Source organism: Oryza glaberrima, chromosome 9 (assembly GCF_000147395.1).
Source record: "Oryza glaberrima chromosome 9, OglaRS2, whole genome shotgun sequence".
In the NCBI taxonomy this organism is placed as follows: Eukaryota; Viridiplantae; Streptophyta; class Magnoliopsida; order Poales; family Poaceae; genus Oryza; species Oryza glaberrima.
In genome coordinates, this window is record NC_068334.1 from 14604508 (window position 1) to 14619845 (window position 15338).

A 15338-nucleotide genomic window follows, 5' to 3' on the forward strand; every position below is an offset into this window, starting at 1 on the left:
GCCTGTGCGCCGCTCGCCCGCGCGCCGCTCGCCCGCCGCGCCGCCGTCGCCATCATCGCCGTCGCGTCGCCGTCGGCCTCGCGCCGCGTGCCGCCGCCGCGAGCCCTGTACCGCCGCCTCGCGCCCCGCGCCGCGCGCCTGCCTGCCGCCACGCGCCCATCCCGTCGCCGCGCCGCGCGCTCGTCCCGTCGCCGCGCCATCGTCCTTTCGCCGTCGCCATCCCGCGCCGCACCACCCGCCCATCGCCATCGCCGCCCACCCGTCATGTCGCCGCCCATCGCATCCCGCCCCGAGCCCGCGCCGACATCGCCACCCCGTGCCGCGCGTGCTGCCGTCCCGTTGCCGCGTCGCCTCGAGCCCCGCGCAGCCGTCCCGTCGCCGCGTCGCCGCCTGTCGCCGTCAAGCCCGCGCCGCGCCGTCGCTGTCGCGCCGTGCCGTCGTGTCGCCGCCCATCGCATCCCGCCCCGAGCCGCGCGCCACCGCTGTCGCCGTCGCCATCGACGTCCCGTCGCCGCGCGCGTCCCGTCGCCGCTGCCGCGCCGCGCGCCGTCTCGTCGCCTCGCGCCGCGAGCCCGCCGCCTCGCGCCCCACGCCGCCGTCGTTTCACCCTTCCCCCTCCTTCCCCTCTCTTTCTTCCCCTCTCCCCTATAAAAACCCCGGCCCAATCCCCTCCTCCACCCCACTCCATTCCCTCCTCCTCTCCCTCTTCCCCTTCTCCACGCACCGCCGTCGTCGCGCCGCCGCGCCGCCACCTTCGAAGCCGCCGCGCCGTCGCCCCGGAGCCGCCGCGCCGTGCGTCGCCGCCTTGCACCGCCGTCGCCGTCGTCGCCGCCACCGCCGCCGCCGGTGAGCCGCCTTTCCCCCTTCGCGTCCACCGCCGTCGCCGCTCGGGTAGGGAGAGAGGGAGCCGAGAGGGAGAGAGACAGGGAGGAGCCGGGTGGAGGAAGAAGAAAAGAAAAGAGAGAAGAGAGAGGAAGAAGGAAGGAAAAGAGAGAAGAGAGAGGGAGAAAAGAAAAGAAGGAAGAGAAAAAGAAAAGAAAAGAAAAGGAAAAGAAAAAGGGGGAAAAGAGAAGGAAATAAGTAGGAAAAATTAGGAGAAATTTAGGACACTTAAAAAAAAATATTAGAATTTAAGTATAGGATTAACGAAAATATAGTATTTGCAAAATAATGCTATAATCATAGATGTATTTAAAAACTAAACAATTAGGTGAATTATATAGATTATTGTAGATTGTTTTTAATGATCTCTACAAATGATCAATTCGCGGTAGTAATTTAGATATAATTAATTAGATGAATTCTTATAGGCTATTATAAATTATATTTGGGTAATCTCTATAAGAAATCGATTTACGATAGAAATTCGGATTTAATCACTAGGAATTTTAGACGTATATTATATTTAATCATTTAGCCATAGACTAAATTAAATCATATAATATTATAAGATAATTTTAGGATTCCGTCCGATGTTTAGCTCGCAATAGAAATGTCTAACCTATTATATGGATATAATGCTCGGTTAGATTAAATTAAAAACTTATGACAACAAAATATTTATACCCGCAAAATAGTTTGAATCGAAATTGGGTTTGCCTTAGTTCGCGAATAATAAAGTTAATATAAAGAAATCGACTTTCGCATTCGACCTTTATTTGGATTTATTTGGATTTTAATTTGAATTCTAACCGAATTCAAATCAATTTTCGCACGTAACTATAGAGCCCGAGGGAGTTGCGGATCCAAGCGAAGGTCAAGACCCGCAAGACATTGAGCAAGGCAAGTCATCACTATTCCTTGAACATGTTGATCCCAATTGCGAAATTATTTTGTTTACAAATAAAATTGCATGCAATGATGAACATCCTACTTGTGATTATGCCATGCCTTGATTATTGTTTGCCCTTATTCCTTCGTAACCATGTTTACGTATGAGTCCCTAGTCAATTATGACAATTGCTTAGAAATGCTATTCTAGAATTATGCATACTCATATTTATCAAATGCTATATGCTTGGGCAATTACCTTTGGGAAGGTAATTGAGATGCGGCATGTGGAGACATGAGCGCCACATTGCCATGATATTGATGACATGATTTGTGAAAGGAAAAATAAAACTAAACAACTATTTTCGACTGGGGCGGACGGAGGATTTGGGTGGTATCTGGAAAAGGCTAGTACCGTCCCCGGTCAATTAAGGACCGAGCCATGAAGTTAAGCATGAAACGACCCCCGTACAACCGTACTTCTCGAATGGGTATAGACCTAGCGGATTAGATAGCCGAGCGGAGGCAGTATCCCTGCATAGATGGTTCACCCCTGAGTGAGGCAGGTGCGCTACGATGGGACAGCCGTTGAGGTAGGGCCGAGAGGCGTGCCCTACATCGGTGTCGCTATTGGTAGGACTGCCATGAGTGTGTGAGAGAGAGAACTTAACTTGAACCCTAATTTAATATGTGTGTGAGACTTCTCTTTCCCGGGAGCGCCAGAACTCCTCTCACTGCTAGAAATATGGACGCCTAGAGTGCATGAGGATTTAAGTTCATGGAGCGGGTACTGCCAATGCGAGGTTATCGAAAAGCTTTGCCGTGACGCGTCTCATGTGTTGGGACGAGGCTCATGTGTTGGGCAGTTGCGGAGTGCGGGTAAAGTGTACATCCACTGCAGTGTGAGTAAACCAAATCTATTCGAATAGCCGTGCTCGCGGTTAATGAGCACCGGGACATGTATTACACTTGGCTAGACTCTAAATTCTTAACTTGTGTGGGATGGGATATTGCATGATGATTTTTATGCTGATGGAGCCACTTCCTGAGAGGAGGGAAGGTGGACGTTCTCAGAAAACCATGACGACTCAATGACGGGAAGCTATCCTTGGGATCACAATGGATGGTGGACAGAACCGTCATTGTTTAATATGAACGCTGGTACTAAAATTTGGTTAGTCTGTGCTAGGTCTTAGGCTTGCGAAAAGAATTACAAAACTGGCTTTGCGCAAAGGAACCATAGCTATCCTTTGAATACCCCTATCATGTGCATTTCTTGCTGTGGTGGCTTGCTGAGTACGGTTGGTACTCACCCTTGCAAATATAAAATTAATCAGAAGTGGGAGATGAAGCTTCGGAGGATCCCTATGCCTACTACCAGGAGGGAGATGAAGACGATGGCGCTCAGTAGGTCTTAGTTACGGTCGTTGCCTGTGGCAATGGCATGCCGCTGCCTGAATTCCGCTGCCTCATCTATTTCTGCTTTTGGATGTATTCCGGACCGCTCGGTTCGATGATTTAAGAGAATGCCTGCGGGCTTATGATGTAATAATTAGCACTAGACTCTCGTGTATGTGCTTTTGGTATTTCAGCTATGAACTCGTGTGTACCAGACTACTTGATCCAGGGAAATGGTACTGTTTACACGAATGATTCCTGTTATAGAAACGGGGGTCCACAGATACAAGCGGGGCGGGCAAGCAGGTTTTTTAGCCTAGGCCTAGGCCTCCCCTGCTACTCCTCTGGATCTAGCGGCAAGAGCGGTGGATAGCTTCAGTCTTGTGGCCTCTTTCTCTGTCTCATGCTCTAAGACATGTCAGCGCCCACTGGAAGGGGCAACTAGGTAAAAGAGAGGCTGTTGAGGAGGATGCCGACCGGCATGTGCTCCTCTTCCTAGGCGTATTGTCGAAGGTGATGGAAAGAGAAGGCCAATGAAGCTGTTAGATCTGGAGGCAACAATGTGGTTGGTGAAGTCATCATGCTCCTCGTCTAGGAGTGGGCAGAAAAAGACCGAACTTAAAAGACCGAGACCGAAAAATTCGGTCCGAGGTAGTGAAAGACCGAATTTTATTTGATCAATTCGGTTAGTCTCCTCGTTAACCGAAAAGACCGAATTAACAAAAGAAATGTCCAAATGCAACCTACAAATCCACTAAGTTCAATAGGATTAAACTCTAATTTTCATATCCCTGCTACTTCTAGGCATGCAACCCGATAAGAGTCTTTACTCATATGTGCTTACGATTTTTTTTTTCGGATTTTTGTGTTGAAAATTTCTATGATTTCTTTGCATGTATGAAAATGTTGCTGAATTTCGGTCAGGACCAAGCCTGAGACCGAATTGCCGGTCCTAATATTTTTGCGTTGAAATTCGATTTTTACTTTTCATTGACCGAACTGACCAAAAGATCGAATACCTATACCAAAATTTTCGGTCTGACCGAATACCACCCCTATCCTCGTCAGCATTGTGTGCAGGTACATCATGCGATGTGTCATCCTCGGTTGGTAACCATAGGTACTCAACGGCTAATACCTATATGTACAAGCTTGGTACATGAGGGTACCATGGCTGGACGGAGGGTACCCGCTGATATCCCATTGATACCAAGTATTAGGTATCAAGGCACGGTAAGAGGTTATATGGTGCTGCTGCTCAGTCGATCGGCGAGCCATCTACCAGAGCCTCGTCTCCTCCTCTCAATTCCACTCCTTCCGTTTGGCTCCAATTTTGCTCCCTACGGTGTTTGCTACAGGCATCGCCCTGCTACTGTGATGACCCGTACTAGCACCTCCTAGTGTTCCAGCCAATGCGGCCAAACATCTTTTGCTAGCGCCTCGCCGTGCTTCTCCACTAGTTGATGATTCTACTCAAGGTGCGGGGCACGAGCATGCGGCATGGGGTGGGACATAGGCGTGGACTCGTGAGTATGAAGTGGAGGCGCGAATGACATCAGCATATAAAGTATCTTGTAGTTGGGACGGAATACCATGCTCTAGCAATCTTCAAACTCTCTACTCATATTGTTGGGGGAATACTAGCTTCTAATATTTCTTAGCGCATTGCAAATGTGCGCACGCCATGAAGAACATGCCATAGGAAATACTTTTGAGTATATCCCACCCACTATGAATGTCCATCTAATGGAATCCTTCGCATCCCCTTATAGCCCAATGCCTTGGACCACGTCCCTAAGTTGGAAATACTCTAGCAGAGCCTTATTGGATAAGCTTCCACAGAGGTTGTGTTCGGTGCTACACCAGGTCATTTGCAACTAGGTAAATTTTGATCGTCCATCTTATTTAAAATTTATTTATGATTAGTATTTTTATCGTTATTAGATGATAAAACATGAATAGTATTTTATGTGTGACTTATGTTTTTTATTTTTTTTAAAAAATAATTAAATAAGACGGATGATTAAAGTTGGACGCTGATACGTAATCTGAGGGGCCATGTGAAGAACTACGGACCCTTCTCTCTTTCTCTGACCAGTGGGACCGTCTTGTCGGTGTGATAACTGGATAGGCATGGATTCCCAGTCCCCACCCGCTGTCCGGCGAAGCGCCGCCCCCGGCGATGAGAGCGACGCCGACGGCGGGCGGCGGAGACGACGGAGAGGGAGGGAGGGTTTCGAGAGGAGCGCTGCGGAGAACATGGCTGATACTGGAATCTCGCCGCATCCGTTCCGTCGAAAGCATTCGCCAGATCTCGCCGCGCCCCGTCCTCTCTCCTCTCCCTCCTTATGCCGCCCGCATCTCCGCCTTGTGTCTCCTCCTGACGCCAGCGGGACGGCGGAGAAGAATCGGTATGCGACGGGGCAGTCCGTGCCGGACGCGGCCGCTCTCCGGAGGTGGAGGAGGGGCTGTCGGTTGCTCGCGAATGGGAGTGGAAGAGAAGCAGCAATGCGATTTGCAGTTCAGGTGGTACACTATCTATAGCTCTAGCTATGAGATTAATGTGGATGCAACCTGAACCAATCGTGTCTCTTTTTCACGGCATGTATCATCCATGCTCTGGACATGTTTGTTGATTTGCTTGTTTATATCTGTTTAGTAGTAGTAGTAATATATGCTAGCTCGACAGAGATGTCAGAAGTCACAGAATCTATATATAGATTAAGTCAAAACTTTGCTCCAGAAGCTTCCTGGACTGCATTGTTGTGTATTAGTACATAATTGTTAGATTAGATGGTTTGTGTCCATTTAGTGCCTGAGCTGTGTGGATTTTCAGTTGACACTCCATTGGATAATTAATTGGTTTCTGTTTGCACAGACATGCGGATGCGGACATAATGTGGGGTGCAAACATAAGGTCACCAGGCTCGATATTGTTGAGACATGAAAAGCTGAATTAGCCGAGTTACCATTCCTCTATTAGCCGTTTCTCGATGTTCTGTGAGATGCAATATCCTGACTTGTTTGGATCCCTGAAGCTGGGCTTATCTCTATGGATATTTCTCCCTCTTGTTGGCAGGTATATTCATTTGAATCATCTGGCACTGTCAGTTGCAGGTTCTGGACCTGGTTGGAGTCTATTGTCCTTTCTTGATTTTGTTCATTTATTGTCTCTCTTTCATATTCTTTCTGAGTCTGCCCACGACGTATGCTGTCCCTTATCCTGTGCTTATTCTTGTAGAGAGTCATCATCAGGGCTATTAAAAGGGCTGAGGTTGAAGCAACTCCTGTGACTAGAAAAAGTCCTGAAAAGCTGTTGAAGTTTAGACTGCTTGAGCCGATCATGGTGCCATCATTCTGACAGGCATGCTGGTCCTCAATCCATTTCTTTTCTATATGAATTATAGAATCTCCCTCTGTTATGTTGAGGATTGCCCTTGAGAAGTCATAAACTAGTGGGGATCGTTTGGGAAATGCCTACACAAGAAGTTGAACTGATTCAGTTATGTACAAACTGATAGGTAATGAATCACTTGCTCATCAGAAAAACAGCAAATGCACACTCAACTATAGGTCTGAAATATAGCTAGTATTATTTTAAAGGTGAACATTCTAGGATTCTCCATAATACAAGAAAAATATGTTTAAGACAAATAAATTGGTGTCTGAAATAGAGCTAAATAAATTGCATGGTACATATGTGCAGTTAGTGTTACCAAAGACATGCCTATGCACTGTGGTTTAAAGTTTTTCTCCATGAACTAAAGTTACCACACAAGTAGGGGCAATATCAAACAAGAGAAATTTATTCAATGAAAAAAAAAGGAAAATTGTCCACAGCAGTGTTATAGAACGCCTGTTTTAAATTCGACTGGCATTGCAAGGAACAGAAAAACACCAAGGATAATAGCCTTCCTATGTTATCTTTTTGAGAAAAGAATTATTTTCTTGTCCTTGTATTGATAAGATCACAAATATGAAACTTTGTATTGATAATACATCAAAACGCTGCTTATACTTTTTTGAGTGAATTGCTCTTTGGGCCACCCTTTACTTAATCTTCTCACTTTGGACTAGGTATTTTTGTCTTTTTTTCATTTTGGACCACTCAAACTCTCTTCGTGATCACATCAACAGCCTCAAGCACATCGGCACCCTCATTCCGATGGTCTCCCCTTTTACATTCAGCTCACATCTTTGCTGGAGGAGAGGTTGGCTAGAAAAAAGAGTTAGGGTGGTCCAAAGTGAAACAAAGGGGAAAAAAAACCTAGTCCAAAGTAAAAAAGATTGGATAGAGGGTGGTCGGAAGTGAAACCTCGGTAATTCTTGTTTTTACTCAGAACTATTTGAGCACATAAAATAATTTTCGAGGTTACATCCTCCATGGCAATTCAATTTGCAACAAGAAGAAATGTGAGTTAATCACAAATTACTACAAATCATAAGTACGTACCGCGTACAACATTATCCAATAGTGAATGTTACTCACTATAGGCGGCTAGCAGAACAAAAGAGTTACAGTATGACTTTACTAGTCACAGACTGCTTATTGTAGTAAATGATTATGGAGAATGATGGGTTCCATAGCACGAATAGCTCTGTTAGAGTCCCAGATTTGTTATTATCTTAAATTTATTATGTGTGCCTCTGTCTCCAAATGTTCTGTATGTTTTGATAAGTATGAGCAGCTCTCGAACATATATTTACAAGGATTTTTGTACTTTAGAGGTATGTTCTGTGCAAAGAAATATTTAGCAGTTTAACTTACAAAGCCAAAGCCTTCAGATTTGTAAATTGGTCCGACCATTGTGTACCCTTTGCAATGCTTTGCAAGAAATATTTTGATGTATGGAACTTCATGTACGACTGCTGCAATACCTCCATTTTGGCTCCCTTTAGCAAGTGCATCAGCAAACTCATCTGGATTTTCATATGCCCTCATTTTCGTCCTGTCAAAACCAAGTCCTTCTAGTAAATCGGACAAATAAGAGCCATTACGATACCCTACATATTCTCCACTTTTAAGGAGTTCATGAATGTCAGTCACGGTAGGTTGAAGCTGTTGCACCGTTAGCATTGAAGATAAATTGGCTGTATAGCTTGATGTAATCACAAGAAGCACAAAGACCCATACGATGACAACCAATCTAGACAAAATACTGTCCACCCTTTCCCCTGCAAAATGACAAACCTTCATTTTTTAGAAATTCAAATAAACATTAATGCTGAATTTACTCTTAGTACAGCGTATCTTTTGTTAGTTAAAGACTGAGATTGCAGAATAAAATTATTTTTCTCAGCTCTTTTTCGCTCTAATTTTGTAGTGATAGTTCAGGTTTATCTTGCCTTTAACCCCAGTAGAATCTGTCACCAAGAAATTCCTAAATCACAGAATTAAATGTCAAAAATGTAGTATTTTGCATGTAAATAAGAAAACCTAATATAATCACTTACTATCTGCAAAGAATGAGAAATATATTGCAATCCCAAGCTGGCGAAAAAATGAACCAGTCAGTTCAGCATTGTTAATTCTTCGCTCCAACAGCCATATTACAACTGCTGTGTAGATGAAGAAAGCAATGCTTCCAAACCACAAGCCAGTAGTTAATGGCTTCAAGAAAACCCATGTATTCTTATCCCTGTCGTCCTTAACTGGCACAATCATTGCCACCCCTGATTCAGTATAAGGTAGTGTGAAATCGACATATGAAGTTCTATTGTACCTGATGGTTATATCCCCAATTGCTGCATCATATACCTGCAATGCCTTTTCTTTTTTAACTTCAGTTACTCTATGATGATTTGGGAAAATCATAGAAAAATGGCAATAGTTACACCGTGCCAATCTATCCTTATCTGATGAAAGACTTTTTACTCCCCTTGAGGGGATACCAAGAAGTTCCACACTAGACAACATAGACAGACTTAATCTAAAAGGAACAGTACTGCAATCTATGCTTGAGCATACATCTAATCAATCTGTACTTATTATACATAAAACAAGGAAAAGTTACTCCCTTAGTTTTCACATAGTTTGCTCATTTTTTTTGTATACCCATCTACTATAAGTTTCATTTCAGAATGTGAATTGTTAAGTTTAAAAACTCTGACCACTAATACACACAAAATAATTTAGATTTGTTAAAGGGAATGCTATAGTAGACTTTTTGTCAAAAGCACTTTCACATCATTATGTTTTATATATTATTGACAAACATATAACTAAAAAAAATTAGCAAAAGCAAGGGAATAACTAAATTATCTTGATTAAAATTTTCATGTGGGTATACCAATCTATAGAACAGTTTTTGACAAAGTGAGAACCAAAATTCCTTACCCCAAGATGAACTTGGTAGACAAAATCATTATAGCTCCCAGAGTTTACTCCTTGTCCGTCATCAAATGCTACATATTCATAAGGTATTGCATACGGAAGTCTCTTTAACGCCTCTTCAAATACATCGATTGCATATCCAGAAGCAGTTATTTCATTGGTGGCAGTATTCCTTTCCACCTTCATAAACTCGGGATATCCACTTGTCCGTACACCTACACGGAGCTTCTTTCCATTAGTGGGAATTTGCCATCCTTTAGGCACCGTATATACTTCTCCTGGCCACATCACTCGATTAAGACCAGGCATAGAGTTCACGTTTGTTGTTTTTGATATATTTTCGTTTATTTGCCTGAATATTCCATGCTTTGTTGTCCAAAAGCCTATTTCTTTTGACCTGCCTCCAACCACATTAATTATCTGGAATGTGGAAAATTCCAGCTGCCTGTTTCTAAGGTCAAATTCACCACTTAGGCCTCGAAACTTACTATGTAAGATCGAGTCTAAGAGTTCTGGACCAATTGTAGAAATTCCCAGAGTTCCCAAACTTGTTGAGTTCTTTCCGTCTTTCTGCTTTCGAAATATAGCATCAGCCATTCTTACTTTTTCTGCTGCCTGTGCTAAGGCCCAGATAGTATCATAACCCCAAAGACCGAAAGTGCTTAGTTGTGATGGTGGATCATTTGGGTTGTCTTCTTTGAACCTCTTATTCCATCTTGTAGTGAAGTCATCAAGTTCCTTTGATGCAGGCACATAGAACCTGACACCAATTGCACCATTCATTTTCTCTAGAATTGAAGTGTTTAGAGAATTAACAATATTTGAAATGCCATCTGTCAAAATCCATGCATAATCTTCGCTCATCATTCCTAAGTCCTTAGCCTTTGCGAAGAGAATGGAGGCAATGTTCAATGACATATGAACAACATAGACTCTAGTCTGCATTGTCATTAGCTTGTAGAGTTCTCTCTCAAGTTGGTCAGTAGTTGCTGATTCAGATATTGCACTGCGATATGGCATAAAAGCTCCAAATTCTTGGAGAGCATCAGCCAGGTATGGTATGATGCCCCTACCATAGTCTGTATCCTCATAAATGGGTACCACTTCCCTCCAGTCATATGCCTTAATGAGAGCAGCAATGGTATTCACTTGAGCAACATCACTTAACGTTCCACGCAAAAAATATGGCACATTGATGGATGAAAGAGCAGGGTTTGTTGCTGTGAAGGAGATTACTGGGACTTGGCTCTTGTTCCCAAGATCAGACACAAACGTAGCCTCTGAAGATTTTTGTGGGCCAACGATAGCTCTCACGTTGTAATTTTCCAGCAGGTCAATTGCTTTGCAATGGAATAGGAAATCAGTTAATTTGAAGAACATGTAAGACGTGCATACATTGTGGTTGCACACATAAGAATCTTAGTGCAACTTGAGGTGTTAGGCAGCTGGAAGTAGCGGTGTTATAACTTAGAATATAATGGCTAGGCTGTATAATCACCTCTTATTAGGTGTTCATCACGACATTGGGCACATCAGAGCAAAACAGTGAGCTCATTCTACATAGCATAGCTATATTTGATACGGAGCTCTCTTTTTGCTCCAAAATTGAAGGAGTTGCTAAAGATAGAGAAGACTACACAAAGGTTGTATTTTTAAAATACAATGGCAAAAACTTAAATTCGATAAGACAAGTGTGAACTGTGAAGACACTGGATTTTAACCTGCATACAGATCTGTGGAGGTGTCACGGGATTCTAGTTTTTTATTTTGCTTAAAATTTTCATTTTTAGGATTAAGTTCTAAATGCACATAATGCTTTGAAGATTTGCAGCAGCTGTAGAAAAGAGAAATGCGAAAATAAAAACTGTATAAATGAAAAACATGTGTTTCAGTGCCTTTTTTGTATCATTTTCCCTCCATTACATTTAAATATAATGAAATTGAAGTTCTAAAATTTGTGAAGTTCCCTTAACTTCAAAGAAATAACTATTGCATAGGATCTTGCCACATTATGATGCGATGATGACCCAAACTTTGATGATTTTTAGTGACAGCTTACAATTGTATAACGTACCTTCTGATGCAGCTTGGACATCATCTCCATTGGAATCTCTAATGTGGAGAACCAGCTTTGTCTTGAAGTTCCTGTGGACCGAGTAGAAATCTTCGACAGCCATCAAAACGCTAGTACGTGCTATTTTGCCCACCAGCGACTTCAGGTGGAGGATCACCCCAACATCCAGTGTGCCTGCTCCATTTTTGGTGATATTTTGAGCAACTGTCAGACTGAGGAACAAGAATAAGAATGCAGCCCTCCCAACTGCTCTCCCCATCCCGGATGGTTCTACTGGTTACTGAATGTATGGTGCTATGCAGTCTTATAGCACTGAATTTTCATTGTTCTGCTTTGGTCAAATTGCATTATAGTATTCTTTGTCTCTGAATTAAAATTTTAACCTTCCTTCTGGCTATCTACTGCTATTTCTTTGGTAAGAAGCTAAACGTTCTGTTTGTAAGTATAAAAAGATATGTTTCTGGATAGCTCCGTGTTAAGGTGACGACTTTGGGAATTCAAGAAAAATCTGTGTTGCAAGTTGCAGACGCGGGAAGAATGAGCTGGCATGTTGTGTAAGTCAAGGACTCGCCTTTTACAATTGACATGGTTGTAGGTTTTGAATCTTCAACTCTGCTGGCTTTGCTTGCTTGCTCCTGGCATGTTGCATGTGCATTACTCTCTGAGTTTTCAAATAGTACTTAGGCCCTGTTTAGTTACCACGCAAAAATTTTTTATCATATCACATCAAATGTTTAGACACATGTATGGAGTATTAAATATAGAAAAAAAAAAACTAATTACACAGATTGCGTGTAAATTGCGAGACGAATCTTTTAAACCTAATTGCTACATGATTTGACAATATAGTGCTAAGTAAACATTTGCTAATGACGGATTAATTAGGCTTAATAAATTCGTCTCGCAGTTTACAGGCGAAATCTGTAATTTGTTTTGTTATTAGTTTACGTTTAATACTTTAAATGTGTGTCCGTATATCCGATGTGACACGCTAAAACTTTTTACCTCTGGATCTAAACACAGCCTTAGTTTTTTCTGTTAGTGGTCAATTATTTTGAAATGATTATATAACAGTGGTCAATTATTTTGAAATGATTATATTATGACAAATGAAAGTTACTATCTCCATCCTAAAATACACTCCCCCCGTTTCATATTGTAAGACTTTTTGGTCTTACCTAGATATATCCATTGATCAATGTATATGTTTTGTATATGGGTCTAGATTCATTAACATCTCTATGATAGGCAATGCTAGAAAATCTTACATTGTGGAACGGAGGAAGTAGTAAATTTTAACTATGTATCTCAACATATCTTTATCCAAATATATTACTAGAAGTTGTTATATTTATATTTTAGGATAGAGAGAATATATGGTTATGTTTATGATACACCGCACTATGATAATATGGCCTTTGTTTAGGTATTTACAAATTTATTATAAAAGGATTCAAAATTTAAGGATAAAGTATGAACAAGTATTTAATAGAAAGCTGGATCGGAAGATTTTATTTGTAGAGCCTATGTGCTCCGGGCGTTGCCGATCAACTTTACTACTACTGTGTACTCCCTCCGTCCCCTAATATAAGCGATTTTGATATTTTGCTTGCACTGTTTGACTACTCGTCTTATTAAAAAATTTAGAATTATTATTCATTTTATTTGTGACTTACTTTATTATTCAAAGTATTTTAAGCAGAACTTTTCGTTTTTTATATTTGCACAACTTTTTTTAAAATAAGATGAATGGTCAAACGTTAAAAAAAATATAGTGAATATCCCTTATATTAGGTGACGGAGGTAGTATACAATTTACCTAGTCAGCTCCTCTTATAAAAGCACGCTATAGAGCGATTGGTCATTGCCTGTTGCTATGTGCAGTATGTCAGTAGCAATTTTTATCTTTTAAAAAGTACACGAGAGATTCCTTTAAGAATGACATTTCTGAAAATAATCTCATATGGTATTGTAATTTATGGACGCAGCAGTGCAGCAAAGCAAATCAGTGCATGGGACTTCCTGCTGCAAAGCAAATCAATGCATGGGACTTCCTTGCGATGCCAAGTGTATATTCTGACAAACAATTAAAATAGTCGGGAATTGTTAGATTCAGTTGACATTCGACTGCCAGATGCTGTTCCTTGAAGTCTCAAGGACCATCCAGTATCAATATTTATCCAAAAAGAATCTACAAACTGTAAAAGATGCAGGACAGGACGATAGCATGAATAAAGTGAAGATCACTGGAGTAGCAACGCTTATAAAATCCTCGTTTGGAAGAAGCTAGTCTGACGTACGTTGCTGGCATGTGGAAGATTAGTTCAGAATTAAAGGTTTGAACCAGTAATAGTAGATAAGATGAGCTAATTGTACATTTATCCTTTATTTTTGAGAAATTGTACATTTTGCTATGGACTGGCAACCGGTTCTATAAATTATCATCGACGAATATGAATACTATAAAATGTCATTACGCAACGTTTTTTTCTTTTTTTGTTCCCATTGCTATGAGGTTTCCATCGCTAGAACACTGTTTTTTAAGTAAATTCCACAAACCATATATATTATGAACTAAGTTACATAAAACCATTTGAATTTTGACATGTGGCACATAACTGTCATAACTCTGGGTGTTATGGTCTTAAAGTTTTACAAAATCACATCGTCAATTGTTTTGGCACACTATCATATCAAAATTTTTAAAAGCGGATGTAACATTTGTATAAATAGCGGCTAAAATCCTCACAAATTTTTTAGAACTAAAAAAGTGTGACAAAATAAGTCAAAATAATCAACCGTGCCGTTTTGTGAAACTTTAGAACTACAATACTAAGATTATGTGCTACATGTCAAAATATCTATAGTTTATAGTTTCGTGAAACTTTGATTTTTTTTATAAGCCGCCACCTCACCTCACATCGTCCACTCTCCTCAAATACTTTGTGAAACATCTTTGACTTTTTTTTCTTGATTAAGTTTATAAAAAAATAGCAATATCTATAACACCAAATTAGTTTAAATAAATACAACATTGAATATATTTTGATAATATATCTATTTTGTGTTAAAAGTATTTACTATATTTTTTTATAAATTTACTCAAACTTAAAAAAATCAAAACGGCATATAAACGGAGTGAGTACTACAAAACTACAACTATTTTGTAATAAATTTTGAATCCTATAACTATTTTAAACTGAGATAGTAATGAGAACTAAAGTTCAATATAAAATACGTCTCGTCACAGTTTTTTTTTTCACGAGCCGCCGCCTCACCTCACCTCGTCCCTTCTCCTCCACCGCCGTCGTGCCGGGGGGGGGGGGGGGGGGGGGGCGCTTCCAGAATCTAGAGGCCGGTGTTTCAGGGGCTGTTTGGTTGCTTGACAAATATTGCCACACTATAGTTAGGCAAGTTTAACTTTGTGGTGTAAATGTTTGGTTGAAGCTAAAGGTATAGCATATGTCACACTTTTCTACTCTTATTACCCATACGTCATACACTCATTTGTTAACAAAAATTTGTCACTAAGTGTGGCTCTTTTTTTACGCCACATAAACCATGACATGCCACACTTGTGGCATACTCCCTCTATAAAAAAAAAAAGAAAAACGCTGGTTTCCGCGCCCAACGTTTGACCGTCCGCCTTTATTTGAAAAAAATATGAAAAAAATAAAAAGACAAGTCATGTATAAAATATTAATCATGTTTTATCATCTAATAATAACAAAAATACAAATTATAAAAAAAATTCATATAAGA

The 15338-nt window shown here is 41.1% G+C and overlaps 1 protein-coding gene and 1 long non-coding RNA gene across 3 annotated transcripts; one reads left to right on the top strand and one right to left on the bottom strand.

Moving 5' to 3' along the window:
- The first annotated feature begins 5279 nt into the window (after window positions 1–5279).
- Window positions 5280–14039, top strand: LOC127785013 (uncharacterized). Of its 2 annotated transcripts, XR_008019640.1 has the most exons (5): window positions 5280–5694; window positions 6047–6247; window positions 6410–6689; window positions 11589–12130; window positions 13565–14039. It is a non-coding gene; the product is annotated as an uncharacterized LOC127785013 (long non-coding RNA). The 2 variants fall into 2 exon arrangements; XR_008019639.1 differs by lacking the exon at window positions 13565–14039 and having other exon boundaries at window positions 11589–13148.
- Window positions 6148–11835, bottom strand: LOC127785010 (glutamate receptor 2.8-like). Its single transcript, XM_052312439.1, has 5 exons — window positions 11577–11835; window positions 9506–10842; window positions 8623–8926; window positions 7937–8343; window positions 6148–6645 (listed from the first exon to the last, which is right to left on the bottom strand). Exons 1-5 carry the CDS (start codon window positions 11833–11835, stop codon window positions 6148–6150), a joined length of 2805 nt encoding a protein of 934 aa, XP_052168399.1.
- Window positions 14040–15338: the final 1299 nt, after the last annotated feature.